General features: G+C 30.4%; 1 protein-coding gene across 7 annotated transcripts in view; it reads left to right on the forward strand.

The window, feature by feature from the left end:
• The window catches only part of LOC107439046 (homeobox protein extradenticle), a 315422-nt gene extending 293962 nt beyond the window's left edge, over positions 1-21460 (forward strand). For 5 of the 7 annotated variants that reach the window (XM_043039033.2, XM_021145349.3, XM_071184573.1 and 2 more), the window contains 3 exons: positions 8942-9102; positions 15139-15222; positions 17428-21460. In XM_043039033.2, the coding sequence (XP_042894967.1) occupies positions 8942-9102; positions 15139-15222; positions 17428-17448 (266 nt within the window). In that variant the 3' untranslated portion in view covers positions 17449-21460. Of the gene's footprint in view, positions 1-8941; positions 9103-15138; positions 15223-16228; positions 16341-17427 lie in introns of all 7 variants that reach the window. The other 2 variants (XR_006224678.2, XR_011637542.1) reach the window with 1 other exon arrangement.
• The last annotated feature ends 1706 nt before the right edge of the window (positions 21461-23166 follow it).

Raw genomic sequence — 23166 nt, forward strand, 5'->3', positions numbered from 1 at the left:
ATTGACCTATTTTTGTCCCCCAAATAATTTGCTAAATTAATTGTTTTATTTATTATAATATGTTTTTTTTTCATTTATGTTAAAGTTTGAAATTGTTGCATTGTTTTTAATATAAATTAAAATGAAATAAAACAAATATTGAATTTTGAGGAAACTTATATTTAATGATATGAGTTTTAAAAAAAATTTTAAATTTAAAGTACATCTTACTAATTTCATTTATAATTTATCATATTTAAAATAAAAATGAATAAAGATAAACAATTTAAGGCAAAATAAATAAATTATTTCGTTGTTCGAAAAGTAATTTTTTTCCCTATGAAAATCCCTTTTCTTATAGTGAATAAATATTTTATAGAATACAAAATTGTTCATTCTGGTCCAATTCCTTTTGCTATAGTTCTGGAAGTAACATTATTCCACGCTCTTAAATTTTTTTGTTCTTTGCTGACAAAAAATTAATCCGGGTCATTTTTAACCTCCTCATTTGAAATAAAGGTTTTATAGTATAAAAACTTTTGTAGTGACCGAAACATTGTTGTAGACAACCCCTTTCTCGTCACCAGATATAATGCACTTCCAAAATGGATCATTTTCTTAACGTTTGAGAAACAAATCTCAGACGCCAACGAGATCTTACAGTAAAGACAGGAGAAAACCCATATATCGAGCTTTGAGATTTAACCAAAGCGCATCATGAAACAATCAAATTCGATAAATTTAATCTTTCAGTGATCTCAAGAACTCACCAGTTCGCATCAATGCTCTCGCCTTGATTGTGTCTTCATCAGTTTTAACTGACCTTCCAGATCATGGTGCATCTTCAGCAGCAAGATTACCGGATCGAAATTTTGCAAACCAATTTTTCACTGGCGTTCTGTCAATCTTCTCCATACACATTGAATACTTTTTCTTTGTTGCTTGAGCAACATTTTTACCTTTTCAATTGTAAAAAAGTAAACTATGCCAAAAATGCTGCTTTTCACTTTCCATATTTGAAAAGGCGCCAACCAGAAACTATTAAATAGAAATTTTTCTCAACCTATCCTTGCTATGTAAGCTATCAAAATATATAATTATGCGGCTTATTTGGGAAATGACTGTGAAAAAAGTACAGTCTTGGTCCTCTCTTGGGAAACAATGAAATTACTTTCCCAACAACGAAATATATATCGAAGGACAATTCCATCGTAAAAAATTAACAGGTGTTAAAAAAGAAATAAATAATTTAAACACATAACGCTGATAAAAAAAATATGTAAGAAAAATTTATTTAAGCATGGCTATAGTTAAGTATGTGACTTAAGAACTCATGCTATTTATAGTAATAAAGGAAATTATTTAAATAATTATAATTATAGAGATGCTGTTGTAATAGACGAACACTAATTACCTTTTAGATTGATGCGTGTTGCATATTATATTATGTATATTTTATTGTAAAAATAATGTAATTTATTTAATGGGAAATTAGAACTGTTACATTCATTAAATTACGCTACTTGTACCATACTTGTACTTCGTAAATTACTACTATTCATAAAATTACGCTTGAATAAACGAAAAGGAAGCAGACTAATATCTGGAAAAACAAATACATTTTTACCCCAGTTTTTAGGAAATATTACAACTGTTGTAGTATTATTTACTACATTGATTACTTGCCAAGTAATTTTGTTAGTTCGAGGTGAATTAACTGCTGGGTGGAAAGTTTGATGACCACAAGGCATCCGATAGTTCTTTTTATTAAAAATTCTAAGCGCCGAGAAAAAAATTAAAAGTTGTGTTATAAGCGTATAAAAGCAAATTCTATGAAAAGCCTTGAAATAAATTTAGTACAGAAATTCAAAAATCTTCAAAACTTTTGCATTGCAGACAAATATAAAAGATTTTTAATAAAAAATAACTTTATTCCGAAGCATATATATTATTAATGCAGTAGATAAGTACTAGTAGTAGCACCTGAAAGAGGTTGTTTTGAAAGTTGAGTGAACACGTTATCTCAACATGCATTAGGAAACATATTAACATGGCGTATTAAGTATTTAGCTTGTTAAAATGTTTCGTAACGTTTGAATAATAAACCCGTTTGATGACTGAAAAAATAAATCTGTGTATAATATTAGTATGAGATTTGAACTTATAACAATATATCTGCAAAATTACTTAATGTATTTAAAACACACAAGTAGTGCAACTTTTTTTTAAATGTAGTTGGGCATACTTAAGATAAAAATGAACTTACACTTCTGGATTAATACAATTGAGAAATTCAAAAACCTTCAGAACCTTTCGTCTAGCAGGCAAATAAAAAATGCTTTCAATCAAATCAACCAAAGTCCGAAGCACATAAAAAAACATTTGAACTTTTATTCATAACAGTTGTAAATTTTTTATCGCTGCGAAACAAATCTGTTTAAGTCTTTCTGTTTTATGTCTAAGCTTCAAAAACAACATGTTGAATGGACGATCTATCTTTCTTTTTTTTTTTTTTCTTCCTACTTCTTCCATCTCTGGCTATGCTTCATACTGGGCACAGTCAAAAATGGATTGCCTCTAGCATGAAAAAGCTTCGCAGAATGGTCTATAGCCTTAAGTGGCCCCACTCTTAACTCTGAAACAGAAAAATTGCCCTTAAAGAAATAAACTACACAAAAGAGCAGCAGCCAACTCTGAAAGGAAGGGGAAAAAATGCCTGTCCATTTGGGAAATTGATTTTTTTTTTTTTGTCCTTCCTTTTTGCATCTCTTTTGTTATTTCCGGGATTTCCATTCTCTGTGTTCTCGGTTTTGGTGCATTTTTTCCTCCTTTTCTTTTATTTATTCCTACTTGCTTTGGTACTTAGTGCTGATCAACTTCTTTGGTTCCGTCTCCAGGGAGGATGGTCCAGGCTGGAGAAAAAAAAATTGGACCACCCATGCGGATTTCTTTTGTGCTCCTTCAATAGCTCTAAACACTAAAAGGAATAAGTAAAATGCAATCTGAATCTTCCTCATTAATATCTGTGACGGGAATGAGAGTTGACTTGCATCAAAAGTAAATAAATGGTATTGCTATTGAAGAAAAAGAGGCAGAGGTTAGATTGTAATATTGATAATGAAAGAGAGTATAAGGTTAGATCAAAATATAAAACTTGGATCAAAATATTGCCATTGAAAAAAGCGAAGGTTTTACAGTGGGGCACGTAATCGCTTAATTTTATGATGTGGAGTGCTTTTTAATGATGAAAAGAAACTCAACAATTAAATCATTGGTTGAAGATTTCGAAATGTTTTCGAGAATTGTGGTTGCTACTTTTAGTTCTACTCGTAGAAAACTTGAACATTGATAATACAATTTTCTCGGAATTTACTGTTTGTAAATTACTTCCTTTTTCTCAACCAATCTTTACATAGTTAATTGCTGTTCAAACTATATGAAGATTATCATATAGTTTGATTATTATATAATTTAGACTGTATCAAAGTCTTAAACACAATTCATAACAATCCATCGAAATAAATGAACTTAAAATTAATATTTTATGAGGGCTGGTCAGAATTGTAAAAGGCTTGGCCAAAAATCCAGAATTAATGTTTTCTTTCCCCAACACTAAAAGCTACATGATTCGAACATTAAACTAATTAATTAGTTTTATTTATTTATTTATTTGAGTAACAAAAACATATTGTCATTGAAAAGAGTGTTTATAACAGTGTTATGAATAAACAGTGGAAAAAATGCTTTGTCAACACGTATTTCTTTTTTCATTTATAACGTCCTTAATATAAAATTACAATAAAATTATTTCGTGCCCAATATTTCATAAAAAAATGCTTTCACTTGTAATTCTGAGTTAATATCTTTTAATAATTTGGAAGAAGAAAAAAAAGTTACTTTTTGAAATCATAATATTTTATTTCGTATTTATTAATACAAATCCATAAAATTGAAAATATAATATAGACTGTACAGCAATAGTAGGAAAGCTATGAAAAAAATCTTTTTCATAAATAAATAATAGCATCTAAGTAAACTGTATCAAAAATAAATAAGAAAAGAAAGGTGCTAGTGGAGATGTTTATGAACTATACGAGCGCAGTCAGCACATAATCTCACAGTTAATAGCGCCCACCATACATATAAAACATATAAGATGAGAAGAAAACCGAGAAGACATATCTCCCCCAAAAGCAATATCAGCAAAAAGCTTTCTCATCTCCCATGCCAGAGGTTTTTGATGCATTAATGCTATTCCATTTCGTTGTGTCATCGCTAGACGAATAGCAAGTCTTTGAAGCCATGGCGCACGCAACAAAAGGGGTACCCCATCTCCCTCACCTCCTGTGCATAACATCCCCATCCCATTCGAACATTTTCTTCCCTTTCTGTTCTTCTAAAGATACAGTATGTCAGCAATGGAATGCCCCATGATACATAGCCTTGTTATGTACCCTCACGTCTCAACGAATGTACATGCATATATACATCTAGTCCTAAAAGGGAGGGAAATTTACATGAATCCATTCTACCGGTCACCGTTTTTGGCCATTTGGATTTAGCATAACGGCGACCATGGGACTATCCCGCAGACATGTTCCTCGCCCGTTGGGCACTTCCCTATCCCGCTTTTCTTTATATTTTTTAGATTCTGAAGGAAGTTATTTATTTACTTTGCAGTCACTCTCAATCTTCTGGTGTTATCGCTGGCTGTGTGTGTATCCATTCTGCAAGGACTATTCCCCAATTGACCGTTGCCTACTACTTTGCCCCGCCGGGGCTCCGTGGCTGTAGGGCGTGGGTTGTAAAAGAAAAAAAAGAAGAAAAAGGAAAGCCCCTGCCGTATAAATTCAGACATGGGGGGATGATATATACTTAGATGGATGTTAAGCAGTGAGAAAGTTTGGGGTCATTGATAAATGCTATGGACACTCTGTGTCTCCTGACGACTTTAGTTGGGCTATTTGCTGCTATCAGCTCTTTGTCAAACATGTCCCGGATGTGAAGACATGTATAGGAGACATCTCGTAAATATGTACTTGCCTAAATCCTTTCCTTCAGACTCAGTTGACTCCCCTTTTTCGAATTTTTTTTCTTCTCCTTTTTTGTGCTTTTGTATGATCTGATTTGTGCATGATTTGATTTATAAAAGCGCCTTCAGTTTTGTTTATGCTATCAGGATTCTTAATAAATTGCCATTGTTATGACTAATGGTGCGAGATTTACATAAATGTCTGTTACATTAATACAGTTATTTTTATACAACTGTTAAAGATGCCTTGTGCTAAACACGTTCTTAACAAATCTTGTCTTCAAATATTAGCCAAACCCAGGCTACTTAAGTTAACTGTCTGTTATGTATTTTCTTCCCGTCAGAATTCCTCTATGTTGAATATATTTTTAACATATTTTCAACATTCTTTAACATATTTTGAACGTCTATTTACAATATGAGGGACATTGAAATCGCGCACAAGAACTAATTGTTCTTTTGCCAACTTAAAAACGTTAGCTTTATAAAATAAATTATTATTAGTGCAAACAAGAATAAATAGCAAATAAAATTTCTAAAATGAGAAAGACGGCTATTATCAAATGCTAACATTCAGCATAAAAGTTAATATTTTTATGATTGATATTTTCAATCAAATTCCAGATTTTAATTAATTTATTTTTTATTTTCGATGCAATTTTGCACGTATTGCATTATTTTTAAGAACCTGCGTGACTTTCCCAGCTATGCAAACTTCTTACTCTAATTTTTCATGAAATGAACATGATTAATTTACGGCAAATTAAATGTTTATTTCCTGCTTATTTGTTAATGATAATAAATCTCCATAAATCATTCAGTAGATATTCGTAATTTAAAGTTGCTCACAATTCGCGCATGTGCCTTGCTTGCGTTAGGGTATTTAATACACTTTGAGTGCATAAAGGATGTGACGTAACTTACATAAATCATATTTCTCTCTACAGTGCCATTATTAGTATACTACATATGGCAGCATTTTATTAACCGTCTGCTTGGGAAATTATTTTTGTCTACTTCCTATGGAAATTTTTATTTAACTTTCGCAACAAAATTGAATATGGCAACGATTAAAGCCCTGTTTGTTTCCTGTGTTCCTCGAAGGTCTTAATTGTTAATTAATTCTTTAATTTGGCAATCATAATAAATCTTCAATTGTGTAACCACGTCACTTCCGGGATTTCATTCAAAGTTGACAGCATGTTGAGATGACCAGATTTATAACTCATTCTTAATTGTGATATGCGGGTAATGATTCGTGTTTTTCCTCATCGTTTTGTTTAAAATGCATACCGTCTATTATTTTTCGGAAAAACTTCATTATTTTAGTATAATTGTTTGTTACTTTGATAAAAAAAAACAAGTATTTTATCGACCTTTATTTCTAAATTCGCATCTTTGAGTCATTTTAGAAATTTAGATTTTTCAATTTTTTTTTCTCTCTAAGAAATTCTATATTTAATTCTTGAATTTCATTTATTATTTTCAATTTGTTAGCATTTTATTACTATACTTATATATAAAACGTAAATTGCAAAACATAAACTTGATCAAAATAAAATTTTCTGTCCCCTTATTTATTCTTTTTTTCCTGTTTTCTATTCATATATATTTAAAATCTTTTAACTATTATAAAAATCTAGAGTTTTTTTATGCCTATAAAAATAGTGCTAATTAAAACGCAAATTATTTATACCGTTTTGCTGTCTACTTTGACGTACTAAAAAAAAAATTTAAAAGAATTAATACTAGACAAAAAAAATTCAGCGTAAGTTCACGTAAAAATTCTTTTATAAAAATGCACAACATTGTTTTAAGAGGTACAGTTTTAAGTAATACACAGTTTTATATAATAGGTACCTAATGTACTAATATGGGTATCGTTATACCACTGCTAACTATTAAAACTGCACCAATTACCATTACATCAGTAATGCCTATTATCAAAATTTATTACACATCATTAGCGTCAATAACAATATGAAGAATTTTTAAGTTTCTCCTCAGTGAACAGCTACCATTTATCAATTGTTTTGGTTCTTAATACGTAGCTTTTTTTTTTTAAATTCGTTTAGGACATATTACCAAAATTAAGCATCATTAGCGTCACTTATAGTACAGCGATTTGTTATGCTTCTTTTTAACGAATTAGTACCATTTCTCCATCTATTTTTCTTTTCAGTACAATGCTTTCTTTTTTTTTTAATTTCATATACCGTTGATTTTAAATTATATAATTTAATAGAAACACAATCTATAAGCATAACTAAAATAAACACGTGGTTTTAGATTACTTTATATATTGCCCAAAAGCAGTCAAAATGACTAGATTGTAAAAGAATAAATAATGCGTAAAGAAAAATGTTTAAAATTAATTTTTAATATTTTTTATATTATTTACACTTATATAACAAGTTATTAGTAAATATTAGCAATAAAAAAATTATATGCTGTACAAAATTCTAAGAAATTGTGTCATTATATGCATCATTGTTTTTCTAATTGAAATTAAAAGCAGTCAAAATGACTTCCTTAGGCAATCTAGAGTTAAAGACAACGGCTAATGCTATATTAAACAGAAAATTCAATTTTTCAAATGTCTCTCCTAATTGAAATTTTTAAATAATTTTAAGTTCTAGGGCTAAAATTAACCCTTTTACCCATTGCCCATATTTCAGGACGCTAACGCAAATGGTCCTGGAGATATAAGAAAGAGACACAGACACATACACAAAAAATCTTCATTTTATTATTATATTACAACCTTTCAGCCCCTATTTAACACCCTTAGGGGCGAAATATCGATTTTCTATTTTTTTTTGTTAAAAATAATGGATTCTTAATCAAGACTATGTTAAATTTTATCGTCTATTTTTATTTAATTTTAAACTTAATTTACATTTAGTGCAATAGATGTACTTATGTCACTAGTTCTATTTTATACTAAGGGTATTCTGGGTATTCATTTCATGATTTTCAACACATTTACAATGTGATACGAAATCAGGTAGCCACCACTCATTAAAGCAAGCTGAATTTGGCAGTAGGTTAACATTCTTGAAATTAAAGGGAGTTAAATTAAAACTTGCCGGACTTTAACAAATATCAGAAATCGACTATCAACCTCACCGTACCGTCGTCTACAAGCCCTAAAAATCTTAACGTTGCGTTTGAACTGAAAATATTGCCATATTAAATTTAGTAAGTGTAAATTTTAATTGATTCAGTCAAAATTTATAATTTTTTAAGGGTAATAATGGTATATTGTTTAATGTTTACTAAACTCAGTGTTTAACAGATCATTATGTAATTATGACACATAATGAACAAATATATTTAAAAACTATATAAATTGATGATTCAAGCACGTTAAAAAAATATTGAACAAAATTTTGTTTATGTTTGTAGAGAGATGCGCGTAATCACCTTAGTGATAAAAACATGCACTTCAGTTTTATCACTTTTTTTTAATTGAAATATATATGTTATGTCTCGTTTCCTTTTTACTTTATTTAATTCATTTATGAATCAACTTATTTCACTTTTTTGATTAAATTTGAAATTTGTTTAATTATATAAAACTAAATTATATGTATAAAAAAAATTCAAGCAGACTATCGCAAACTATAAAACGCCAATTTTATGGACTGAGCCATGAACCATTGATTGAAGCACGTATTAACATGTTAAGTAACATTTTATAGGAATTGGTGAAATTATCTTAAAAATCTATGCTAGATATTATTTCATTCAAAGCGATTTGTTAGAGATTTAGTTAAGTGAGCTTAAATATAAAATTAGTTCGTTTTAACATGCTTATTCCCCCAGTTTTTTTGCCAGATACTATTTTCACATTTCAAGGATTCGATTATTTGTTCTATGTTTTTACCCTTCTATATAAATTGAATTCCTGTATTTGTTTCTTTACAGCGGGTTCTTCTCCTTACAATATGGTGCCAACTTCTCAAGGTCAGCAACCGGGTCAAATGATCAGCCCACCGCCACCTGGGGCACCCCAGGATTCTATGTATAACATGAGCTTGAATGGTGGGGACTCCTACCAGTCCATGGGGGCCAATGTACAGTCACAGGTAATTAATACATATAATTTTAATTTTAAAAAAACATGTAGTTGTTAGCTATTTAAAGAAAAGTTTAAAAGGGTAAACTATCACATTGCAAAAGGTAACATGCACCTTATTTATCGATTTCGATCTCCAAGTACAATTTTATTAAATTCCTAAACTTAAGAATTGGCATAATTGCATGTTATTCAACTAAATAGTGTGTACAGCTAAAATAATGATTTCAATGCAAATTAATTCATAAAAAAATGCTTTACTCGTAATGAAATTGATCCTTCGGACTACTAAAAAATTATTCCACCACACGTATTGTTATATCCACTATATCACATAATTAGATTCACTGACATTACAAATTAAATGTTGTTCACTACTCTTAAATATTATTAACTGTTAAATATTTTCACTAAATTACTTTTAAAAAAAATGGTCAGTTTATAACTTTTGATGATAAAAACGGCTTTTTAATCAATTTGATTGTTGGATAGTAATTTCAATGTTCCAGTAATTTCCATGTCTTTTTCATTAGCTTTTCAGCCGGGGTTAGACCCTGGCTATCCCAAGAAGTTTTTTCGAAGCTTTTCTTTTACCTGCTAGCGTTCTCCATTGTTTTGATCTTGGCAAACAAACCTTGGTGTCATTGATAACCAAGGTTTTGATCCACATTGTTTGATTCTATCTAACTATCACAAGCTAGGTCTGCCTTTCCATCGTTGGCCTGTATCCTGGCATAAAGGATTTTTTTTCTTTATGGTGAAATCTTTATACATTCGTAACCTGCCTATTCCATTCTTTGTATTTTTATTAAATTTATGACCTCTGGATCCAAAACATACTGTGAAAAAGTGCTCTTTCTGATATTGTTAAAAGGAATAAAAAATAAAAAAATAGTTGTACCAGCCTACATTTTATAACCTCTGGATCCTTCTCATCAGCAGAAGTCACGTGTATATATTAAAAAGTCCCTTTTTTTACCTTTTTTTAAATTTATTTCCGCATTTAAACATAATACCTATTAATATGTTTTAGAAATGCAAAGTTAGTATTATTTTGATGACTTTGAAATAAATTAATGGGATTTCTTTTTTCTCATTTCATCTGCAATCATAGAAAAATTTTTCTAAATTCGATTTTTCTTTTTAACCGAGATCGACGATAAAAATCTGAGGTTGGAGAAATTTTTCATTTACTTATTTTCAAGGAGCTCTTGAAGTATAATCTTATTTTTTTCTTTCTCTTTTCCTCAAAGTGATTTTTCAAGGCAATGCCAGCATAAAAGAATAAAAAAAAAGAAAACTTTTGAAAATCAGCAAACGATTTTTCCGCAATTAACTGAACACTAAACATAGTAGTTGAAGTTAAATTCAAAAACTTCTTTTAAAGTGCTTTTTGTAACATTTGATTTCTTGAAAGCAGACGATTGAGGAAAAATACCAATGTAAAACTGAAAAGAAATCAGTATTAGATTAGAAATGAAGTGAAGAGCACAAAAAAAGTTCTAAAAGAGGTCAAGTGAGCTTAAAGCGTGATCACGACATAAAACTGGCGGCACTATAGAAAAGTAGAGGGAATAAATGTAAAAATATGCAGTTAGGATGGCAACATAAAGCTTTCAAAAAGAACTTTTATCCCTGATTCGACTTTGTTCGAGCCATTTTTTTTTCCTTCTTTTAATTTTAAAATGTTCCGTCTCGTTCGTTCTTTTTATTTTTTTAAACCAATCCTTTTTGTTTGTTTTTTGAAGGAATTGGCTATTTTTTTTAAACGCGTTTGTTTCTTTTTATCATCAAAAGTTGCGATAATCGACTTAAAGATTAAAGTTTGTTCGCGATTTTAAACTTAGTGTTTTTTTTTTCTGTTTAAATTGATGACTGAACTATTTATGTATTCGAGCATCTTTATTTTAAAATAAATCTAATCCTCTTTGTAAAGTGATAAAGAAAAATGTCTTCAGTAATTAGAGATTATCTTTTTTTATTTATTCGATGGTTTTCTTAAAACGATAAAAATTTTAATCAGATTTCTTTTTATATTTCGCTTTTACATATTATTAAGTTGATTTAAAGAGATTATTTTTTTTTCTGTATGTTTAAGAAGTGTGTTCAAATTTTTATTGGAAATATCTTTTATAATTTTTTATCATTATCGGAATTATTTCTTCGTTTTATTTCTAAAGTTAAGAAGAAATTGTTATCTTTTTAATAAATGCGTTTGTAAAAGGATAAATATTTATTTTTATTTTTTATTAAAATAGATTAAATAACTTATTTGAATTTATAAAATTATTTTTAAAGTATTTCGTTGCGTTCTTTGAATAGAAAAGTCTTCTATCTTGTAATACATCACAGAGAAAGAGAGAGAAAAAAAACATTTTTTAAACAAACTAGTTTTTAGAGTTTTTAAAAATTAGTTTATTAGGGGAAAAATTTCAGTGAGTTGTTTGAATGAGAATAATATTACGTAAATCGAGCTATTTACCTTAAAATAAATTTATCTTCTTTGACCCCGAGTTCCAGGAGGCCCCCAGCTATCTTTATCTTTTCTCTGTTATTTGCGTCAGATTTAGTTCAAGCGTTCGCCTTCCAATGAGGTGGACCGGGTTCGAATCCCAGCAAGGGCTGGTCGGTACGAATTCCGCATCTGGCTTGCACCGACCACAGGGCTGACATGTGGTAGACGGATTATGGGTTAGAGTCCCCTTGCCGTCAGGCTAACCGTGGTTACTTACACAATTACCCAATGTTTGGCGTCTGAGTTTTAAAGCAGAAAACGACAAATATTGTTTTAATATTCCCATGCTCAGTACCAAATTAAAGAAAAATACCTTGTTAAGTGCTATATTGAGTAGGAACATATACTGAGCTGACTATCGTTCGTCCAATTTGTATTTGCTAAAACAATAATATAATTAGTGTAAAAATGAACATACGACTTTTAATTCCGTCTTAGTGAAAATTTTAAATCGATAGTCCCTATTTCCTTTAAAATAAATAAAATTATTAAACGTTTTCATCATCACGTTTCTAACCTCTAAACATTGCTATCAATTTCTTGTAAAACTATCCTCTAATTTTTGTTTTGTTTAACTCGAACATTGACAATTGATGAAAAATTTTACGCATATACAGTGAAACTGACTCTAAGCATTCCCACTTTTTAATATAGCTGGTTTGCTTAAAAATGTATTTGATAAACAGATTAAGACTTATGATTTATTTTTATTAGCTGCATTAAGTGTACATGATATAAAATGTAAATATTGTCACCCAAATTCATTACGTGTCTTGGAACAACATCAGCTTTTTTGAATATTAAATGACTTTATCCCCAGCAAAAATTTGAAAAACAGCATCTACCGAATATAATTTCATATAATCGTCTCCTTATGTAATTGGTTGAAAAAATAAAACACACTATTCCATTTAGTAAGAAAGAGTAAAAAAAAAAAAACAAGTTATAAAAATTGAATGAAGCTCTAACACGCTGGCATCTTACACTTGCCCTACAATATTCAATATCACCGTTTAACTGGTGCTTCTTACCGAGGCATATCACATCGTCTGCTTAGAACTCTTTAAGATTCCCTGGGGGACACCCTCTAAGTTGACTGTCACCCACCCACAATTTAGCCCCAGTACCTCAAGAAAACGGAATTCAATTTAGTTGTGCGAGAAAACTCCATCTTCTGCGCTTTTACCGCTATCGGTTCTACCAGAAGTCTCCTTTGTTAGACTGACGTGGCGTGTCGCAGCTAATTCAATAAACAAGAAGCGCCCTACTACACCGCCGCCCCTGCACACAAGAAGAAGCAAGGGCTAATTCGGAAGAGGAAGATAAAAATATAAGAAGGCAAGTCCTGGATCCAAAATCCGATTAGAAGCCTACTAACGAGGCCTGTTTAAAGCGGCGGTCGGGTTGTCTTGTCGCGCCCCACGCTGTGCTGGGGCTGTACCTTTGAGTGACAGATATTCCCCGGCGAGTTGGCTAATTTCTTCCGCCGATGAGCTTGAAGAGGTGATAGTGGAAAGAATTGCGAGGAGAAGAAGACAGCACCATGAGAAGAAGAAAAAAGTTTGTGTAAAATAAAAACCATCGTTGTAAAATTGTCGCCAAATAATTTTTTTTTTCCTCGCTGCAAAATGAGGTTGGAGATTATTCCCATGTGTTGTTGTTAACCATAAAACTACATCATATCATATTTCGAATTTTCTTTTTCTTCTCATTAAGTTAGTGTGGTTGTAGGTAAAATTAATTTCATTAGTTTACTTAAGTACTCTGATAATTCATTCGCGTTTTTAGTTCTATATTTTTACGACGTGAATTATAATTAATATTTATCCTAAACCGTGATTTAAATTTTAGCTTGTTTAGCTTAGTTTCAGAATTTATTTAATTTAGCCTTAAAAAAATGTTTTACTGTTCTTAATTTAAACTGTTGTATTTCAGAGATTAAATTTCACTCATAATAGCTTCAACTTGGTTAATATTTTAATCAAGCAATTTTACCATGCGCAGCATAGATTTAAAAATCTTATACCTCCAGATTGTTACGAAATGTTTAGTTATTTGTACACCGAAGAGCCATTATATTATGACCACCCTGCTAATAACATGTAGGACGTCCTTAAGCCCTCAAGACTGCTGGCACCTGCCGTGACATTGATTCCACAAGGTGCTGATAGGTAGTCTGAGGTATCTGGTACCAAGCGACCAACTCGTCCTGCAATTCCCTCACATTGCAAGGGGGTGGCGTAGCAGCACGAATTTGGTTTTCCAAGTAGGACCACAAATGCTCCATTGGATTAAGGTCCGGTGAATTTGGGGGCCAAGACATGACTTAAAAGTCACTGGAATGTCCCTCGAACCAATCCATGACGATTCGACCCTTATGACGTGGTGCATTATCCTGCACCGTCCCCCGCAGAAAAAACTGTTGCCATGAATGGGTGAACCTGGTCTGAAACTATGTCCAAGTAGCTTACAGACATCAGGGATTGTTCTATGAGGATTATGGGTCCTAATGTGCCCCATGAAAACATTGTTCCTGGGCGAGAAACCATGAAAACCTGGGNCTCTGATAATTCATTCGCGTTTTTAGTTCTATATTTTTCCGACGTGAATTATAATTAATATTTATCCTAAACCGTGATTTAAATTTTAGCTTGGTTTCAGAATTTATTTAATTTAGCTTTAAAAAAATGATGTTTTACTTTTCTTGATTTAAGCTGTTGTATTTCAAAGATTAAATTTCACTCATAATAGGTTCAACTTGGTTAATATTTCAATCAAGCAATTTTACCATGCGCAGCATAGATTTAAAAATCTTATACCTCCAAATTGTTACGAAATGTTTAGTTATTTATACACCGAAGAGCCATTACATTATGACCACCCTGCTAATAACATGTAGGACGTCCTTTAGCCCTCAAGACTGCTAGCACCCGCCGTGGCATTGATTCCACAAGGTGCTGATAGGTAGTCTGAGGTATCTGGTACCAAGCGACCAACTGGTCCTGCAATTCCCTCACATTGCAAGGGGGTGGCGTAGCAGCACGAATTTGTTTTTCCAAGTAGGACCACAAATGCTCCATTGGATTAAGGTCAGGTGAATTTGGGGGCCAAAACATGACTTGAAAGTCACTGGAATGTTCCTCGAACCAATCCATGACGATTCGACCCTTATGACGTGGTGTATTATCCTGCACCTTCCCCAGCAGGAAAAACTGGTGCAATGAATGGGTGAACCTGGTCTGCAACTATGTTCAAGTTTGTTCTGCGAGGATTATGGGTCCTAATGTGCCCCATGAAAACATTGTTCCTGGGCAAGAAACCATGAAAACCTGGACGAGCCCATTGTTATAGATGGAGGTTGGTCATAATGTAATGGCTCTTCGGTGTATATAAATCGCTGATGTTATGCCTATTACTTTAGTGAAATGTCTAGTTTTATGTATGAATTTTAATGCAGCTTGAATTTTATTATGGTTTTTTTATTGCAATCTCAAGATGTGGAATGAATTATTGTTGTTTTTTTCTACATAGGCTAACGCCCTCAGGCATGTCATCTCCCAAACAGCGGGGTATGAACACGGATCGGGTGGTCTCTACGATCCCAGCATGCATCAGGTAAAAAAATCTATCTAACTATCAATATTGAATAAAAATAACTATACTTCATATAATGGAGGCATGTGAGTTGTTTGGCTTAAAGCATCAGATAGATCAGTTTTTCCAGAGAGAAAAATCATGTATTTGCATTTTAATAATGCTAGTTAAAAAGCCTGTTCGATTTAAAATGGTACAAGACGATGACAGAAAAGGTTCGATGACAAAATAATGCAAGACAGACAAGAAAAAGAAGTGTGTCGCAGTTTTGCCGAAATAAAAATCACAGCCGCAAACATTTCTTTAAATGTTTTGATATTTTTGCATTTTAAAAACTATGCTAACTTTATTTATTTATTTATTTCTAAAAAAAAAACCTGCCTAAAAATTTAAAACTAGTTTGTTTGTTTTTTTATTTATTTTTTTGACAATTCTAGTCAAAGTTGTAAAGATAACTTTTCGTTTATCCTGAACTTATTTTTAAAAAAAATTTATTTTTTTTAATGGAGAATGATTAAATGGATGTGCGCTCAGAATGTTAAAGTATACCTGCATACACTTCCAAATAATTTTAAAAAGATTCATTTTAGAAAAAGAGAATCGGATTTGCTTGACACCTAACACCTCATATGAAAAAATATTTACAAATAAATCATGTAATAAAAATGTGAATACATTATAATTAATTATTTTTTTAATTTATTTATTTAATTGTGATTTTTTAAGTTAGTAGTGTGGTAACTGGTAAGATTTAAGTAAAGAAACATTTGTTACTAGAATATTGAATAAATTGTACTACACAAATTTTATGTTATAATCATTAACTAATAACTAGCTTTATCTAACTAAAGAGTATTGATATTTTAATTTAGTTATGTATATCATAATATTTTGCAAGGATGATAAATAAGTTAAAAATTTGGTCAACCGGGATCACGTGTTTCATTATGCTGACAGTAGATTCTTTTTTTATTTTTATTTGATATTTTTGTATTTAGTTTTACTTACAGTTGATTTTTTACACTAGGTTGTGATGGGATAGGTCCAGTTCTGTAACTCTTTAAGTCCCGGGTCGTCCTAAATCGTCATCGCTTAGAACCGATATCTTCTCCTAGTGATGACGTCACGGGACTTAAAGGGTAATTATTTTACAAAAATTCGTTATTATTAAATTTTTAAAGTCAACTGAATGTTTCTTTTATTTTTATTTTTTTTTTTTTATTTTGTTGAAACGATGTTATGTTTGGAACTTAATAATTTTACAAGCTTCCGTGTAACTTTTAAGTCATTGATTTTGTGAAATTGAATAATCTTAAGTTTAAATGATATCTCTTTTTAATGAAATAAAAAGTATGTATCAAAAAATTGGCTGTTCCAGTAGTTGTGTTTAAAAAAAAGTATACATTCAAAAACAGCAATTCTAGCAATGGAGTTAAATAAAATGCCTCTAAAAATGGCTGTTCTAGTAATGGAGTTAAACAATATACATCTAAAAATTACTGTTCTAGTTCTGGACTTAAAAAAGTATCCATCTAAAAATGACTGTTCTAATTATGGAATTAAAAAGTATCCATCTAAAAATTATTGTTCTAGTTCTGCACTTAAAAAATATCCATCTAAAAATTACTGTTCTAGTTCTAGACTTAAAAAGTATCCATCTAAAAATTACTATGGAATTATCTAGTTATGGAATTAAAAAATATGCATCTAAAAATTGGCTGTTCTAGTTATAGAGTTAAAAAGTATGCAAATGAATCTAAAACATCACAGTTCTATTAGTGAAATAAAAACGCTTGCACTTGAAAAATGGCGGTTCGAAATGGATAAAAAAAATATTCCTCTAAAAATGGTAATTCTAGTTATGGAATCAGAAAGCCTGCATCTAAAAAATGATGGTTCTAGTGATGGAATTAAAAAAATATACGTAATAAAAAACATTTCTGATAAGGGTTTTAAAAGTACGCATATTACTCATAGTAATTATAAGAGGCAATGAAATAATAATAAATAAAAAAGTAGTTTTTCAGTTGGTTATGGTATTTCAGCTAATAGACTCAATCGGTTACAAAAATACCATTATATTTCTTCTTATAGGTTTAAGTATAGCATAGTTTGGGTTGAAATTAGCATCTATTTATTCCTTTATTATTTTATTTTAAAATTTTTGTTAACTAATTTAATAAATTAATGAGCATTTTACTGATATTTTTTTTCTTTCTTTTGCAGCCACCAGAATTACATCCATAGTAGCTCAGCCAATTTTCTTCTCTATTAAGGAGATCTTCTCCAGCAATCCGAACTCTTGTTATATAAATATTATTTACGAACGAACTTGTCAAATGAAGAGCCTATAGAGACCATCAGGCCCCGAAACGGTGGTTGATAGCCTCAGACTGACTCTCAATTTTTATGTGCCACTGTGAGTTGACTGCGACCGGGAAGAGTGGAATACCTCTGACCACTTCTCATCGTAGAACCTTCTCTCAAAATAACAAAATCCAAAAAAGAACTATTGACGTTTGAACTTAGTGTGAGAAAACACACTAACAAAAAAAAATCGTGCCATATTTCAACAAACAGAGGAACTTGGCGAACTTGTTATAAATAAAACAACAAAAAATTGTGGGGGTCGGTTTTTTTTCTTCAACCCCTCACCTTCATCATATACGTGTTAAAGCTTGCCTGTTTGATGACGTCACATCAATAGGGCCTGCGCTCCATCGTCCGTCATCTATATGTCGTCCATTTCTTATCATTGACATTTCTTCTCCGACCCGATTTTATTGTGTGATTTTTGTTTTTATTTTCAGTACACCCCCCATCAAATTTTATTTTGTTGAATTATATTTTGTACTTAGAATATGAATGTGTGATCCGTCTTGACCTGGAGTGTGCGTTGACCTACTTCACCTCTCCTTATGTGTTCAATCGTTCTCTCACTGCGTTCTGTTACGGATGGCCAGTTTCTTCAATGATTTATTAGTTACAATAGTCTAACCAAAAAGTGAATTGCACCGTTATTTTCTTCCATCAGAAGAATCAACTCACCGTTGAACTGCAGTGCAACGGTGAGTTAAACCTTAACCTTCTCGATTCCGTGAAATGACGGGGTGAGGTTTCGCCCTCTATTTCTCGCTCCCGTGAAATTTCCGGGCTGAAGTGTTCTGTAGCAACGCACCATTAAGAATAAAACTAATTCATTTCTTTTGCCCGGAAAGAATTTTATTTGTAATTTTACACACCAGATGGCAGTACCAGGATATTTTTAAGGTTGTAGATAGTTAGTTTATTTTAAACTAGATGTCAGCACTAATCAAATACGTGTATTTGGCAAAATAGGCACTTTTATGACCGTTTTCTTGAAAATTAACCGATCGTTGAGGTGTTAAGAGGATGATATACCGCGGAAGAAAATTTCGTCCCAAATTCCTCTTTGTCCTTCATTACAAACTTTAAAGAAAGAAAAAGTAAGTTTAGAAATACCTGGAGTATGTCATGAAGTTTCAGTTGCTGAAAAAAAATTCTTCAAAATATTAAAATGCAAACAAATTATTAGTTGAGAACTTCACCGTTGCGTAATCCTAAGTTATCTTTTCATAATTTATTTTCATTTGTATATTTTAAATTTTTCTTTTTATTTGAAACTAAATAACTTACTTTAGGTTTGTCTGAACTCACTTTTTTTACACTTTAAATTAGTAATGAAGGAAAAAGAGAATTAACGAGGAAAATTTTCTTCCGCTGTATGGCGTCCTCTAAATGCGATGCAAATTGGTTGCAGTCTTAATAGGATGTTAAGTTGAACTATGTTTCCGTTTTAGTTGAACCATAGCATTGTATAATCAAGTTTAAGAAATACAATAATATGGTCCATTTTTGCACTATATTAAGTTTTCAGAAAACTGCAGCGATATCGGGATTCAACATGCTACGAAACTTCTAATAAAGTAGTTCCAATTTAGTGCGTTTTAGAAACATTTTATTTTAAAAAAAGTAAAAATCTAATTTGGGTAAAAACTCTTTTAAAAAAAATCTTTCTTTAGAAGGATGTGTACAAAAATGTAAAAGTAATAATAATTAAATTGTGGTCTGAAATGATATTGAAATTAAATTACTCAAGGATAATAATTTATCCACTACACATGGATAATAATTTATCCACTAGTTTGCCATGCGTTGCAATTAATATAAATTGAGTAAAAATGTAGCTGTATTACTTTTTTCCGGTGCCAATTGCTTATTTCACTTATTTTTCGGTGCAATTCGCTTATTTCGTTATTTTCAACTCATGTATAACTTTTTTTTTTTTTTTTACTGTGATCAGTAGTTACTAGTTGTTATTATAAACATGATTTGAAATGTTAAAATCAAATTTTGTTTACTTGCGTAAACTATCATTACGAAATACTAATACTTACTAATTTAAATTTATATTGTTGTTATGAAACTAATGTTTTTCTGAAATATCGACAAAACAAAGCTACTTGAATCGCAACAAACTGTTTATATTATGAAGCTGTTTTTTTTTTTCTAAACTGATATTTGTTTCTAAAATAGAATTCTACAATGTTTTTAAGTTCATGGTAAAAGAAACAAAATACATAATTTTATAATTAAAACATTTTCATTTTTTAATTTAGGTTACGGGATTTAAACTCAACTTAACCTAAATTAAAAATCCATTTGCTTTGTTATAAAACTAATTTTTTTTGTGTGTTAATAGATAAAATCTATTATGTGTAGAACGATGATAATTTATTCAATAATTGAATACTTTGCTTTTTTTTTTAAGTTAACGGCAAGTGATTTTTAACTACGCTGAATTTAAGCTAATATATTTTTTAACAGATTTTAATATCACAAAAATAGTTTTTAATATATCATACTCATTTTTATCACACCATTGATATTAATCATTACTCTTCATTATCAACATTAATTCCGTTTTTAGAGAGCACTTTTAACGAAAATAAATCTGAAATTTCACATACCAAGGCCATGTATTTAATGAAGTAATAAGGATTTTCTCGTTTGTTTTCTACGTTTTGCATTTACAATAGCTATTGAATATAAAGGATTTATTAATGTTGCCTAACTTAAAACAGCCTTTTATTTTCATATAATCAGAACTTGGTAACATTTTGTGTTAAAACTAAAACGTTGATATTTCTTAAAAATTGCGAAATAAATTAAATTAAAAATTATTCGCATGTTTATTATCGACGGTATTATCTCGATAACTATTGATAAAAATCGGATACGATAATGTCGACAGGATTGCTGTTGATGATAATATCGTTACCGTTATTAACTATCTAATTTTTTACACTCTAACTTCTTTAAAACTATTTCTGAATAACTTATTACGCAATCTTGGTTATAATTACTCAATGGTTATAATTCTGAAGTGTTCTTAAAAAATTTAGATTTTAAAATATGTATTTATTAAAAAAAATACGTGTTTCACGTATCCTTCACAAATTATAGATTTTTGTTATTGCATGCGCAAAGTTTTTTAAATATCAATATTCATTGCAATATTTAGCAAACAAAACTTCTGAAATTGGCAGGCATCCAAATTGATTCTTTTAAACATTAATATACATTATTCTTTTTTAGAAAATATAAATTATTCATAAAAAAATGTTTTTCACATTATGTAATGCTGTGTTATTTATTTATGTATTTATACTTACAGAATGCAGTGAGTTAACAAAGACCGCAATTTTTTTTTATTAAAAAAAATGCTCAAAATAGTTTCTGTATAAATCATAACATTTCATTATTTGTACAGTTAAGAACATAAATGTTCTTTTTAAAATAAAATAAAAAAAATGAAATTGATCTTTGCATCGTTACTACGTACGTACACCCAGGTCTAAAACAAAATCTTGTACAGTTTTAAATGAGAGACAGATAATGAAAATATAAAATTGTTGGCCGCGGCCATTTTTGTTTTAACTGACATCATCAAAATTGTTTTGTTTTTATGACTGTGAATACTGAAAATAAATCAATGACTCGAAAGAAGAAGAAAAAAAAACAATATTGGACATGATTGACCTGTCCGCTTGTGCAGTTCCCGATCCCCTCATGTACAGTTCCCCCCAATCGTTTGTTGCGCCCCCTACTGTTATACATTTCTTTGTTTTTTCTCATTCCTCTCATGTGCTGTAGAATATAATGAATGATATGTGAATATCGGGCGAATGCGTCGCCCTAATCGAGTCAAGAACGGAAATAAATATTTTGACTTTTTGTTACTGTGTTTTGTTTCATTACGTGCTCACTTGATTACATCACTCCTTATTTATTATCACGACAGAATTCTTCAAAATCAACAAAGATTTGATGATCACTCGAGTATAACATAAGTTTTACATGGTCGTTTTTAAAAAGCTTAGTAAGAAGGTCATTGAAATATGACACGAGGTTTACATAAATTTCACTAGTTAGAAGGTCACTGAAATATAAAATGAGTTTTACACGTTGGAAGGTCACTGAAACATGACACGAGTTTACACGTTAGAAGGTTAAAGAAATTTTAAATAGGTTGTACAAAAACTTTATTCGTTAAACGGTCACTGAAATATGACAAGACTTTTACATAAATTTCACTAGTTAGAAGGCCACTGAAATTTAAAATGAGTTTTACACGTTAGAAGGTCACTGAAACGTGACACGAGTTTTACACAAACTTTACCAGTTAGAAGGTTACCGAAATTTTAAATAAGTTTTACAAAAACTTTGCTCGTTAAACGGTCACTGAAATATGACACGAGTTTTACACGTTAGAAGGTCACTGAAACATGACACGAGTTTTACACAAACTTTACCATTTAGAAGGTTAAAGAAATTTTAAATAGGTTGTACAAAAACTTTATTCGTTAAACGGTCACTGAAATATGACAAGACTTTTACATAAATTTCACTAGTTAGAAGGTCACTAAATTGTAAAATGAGTTTTTCACGTTAAAAGGTCACTGAAACATGACACGAGTTGTACACAAACTTTACCACTTAGAAGGTTAAAGAAATTTTAAATAAGTTGTACAAAAGCTTTACTCGTTAAATAATCACTGAAATATGACACGAGTTTTACATAAATTTCACTAGTTAGAAGGCAACTGAAATTTAAAATGAGTTTTACATGTTAGAAGGTTACTGAAACATGGCACGAACTTTACCAGTTATAAAGTCACCGAAATTTAAATTAAGTTTTACAAAAACTTTAAACGGTCACTGAAATATGACACGAGTTTTACACTAATTTCAGATTTAGTTAGAAGGTCAATAGAGTATTATATAAACACGTGTTTTTTTATGAATTATGAATATGCGTTTTGCGCAAATTTGATTATCTAGTTAATAGTTGGTCACTGAAATTTAAAATGAGTTTTAAACTAACTTTATACATTAGAAGGTCACTGAAATATAACAAGAGTTTTACACAAACTTTACAACTAGTTAGAGAGTCAGTGGAATATTATATAAACACGTGTTAACACATGAAATATAAATATACGTTTTGCAAAAACTTTACAATCTAATTAATAGTTGGTCACTGAAATTTAAAATGAGTTTTACACCCAGTTAGAAGATCTCTGAGATGTAACATGAGTTTTGCTCAATGTTTATGATCGTTAAAAAAAAAACTTTTTAGATCGGAGAACACTGTAGTATAACATTAGTTTTACAGAATCACAATGATCATCTTAAAACACAAAAATTAGTTTTACACAAGTTTTAAAACTAGAAGGTCACAGAAATATGTTACAAACTAGTTTTACACAAACTTCTGGGAGCTCTTAAAAAATAGTTATTGATTAGAAGGTCACTTAATTATAACACAAGTTTCACATAAGCACTATGGCAGTTTCAAAATCCTAGTTAATAGTTTATAATTATTAGGTTACTGAAGTATGTCCTTATTTTTACTCAAACTTAGAATTTTTTTTAAATCAA

The sequence above is a fragment of the Parasteatoda tepidariorum genome, chromosome 8 (assembly GCF_043381705.1).
Source record: "Parasteatoda tepidariorum isolate YZ-2023 chromosome 8, CAS_Ptep_4.0, whole genome shotgun sequence".
Taxonomy (NCBI): Eukaryota; Metazoa; Arthropoda; class Arachnida; order Araneae; family Theridiidae; genus Parasteatoda; species Parasteatoda tepidariorum.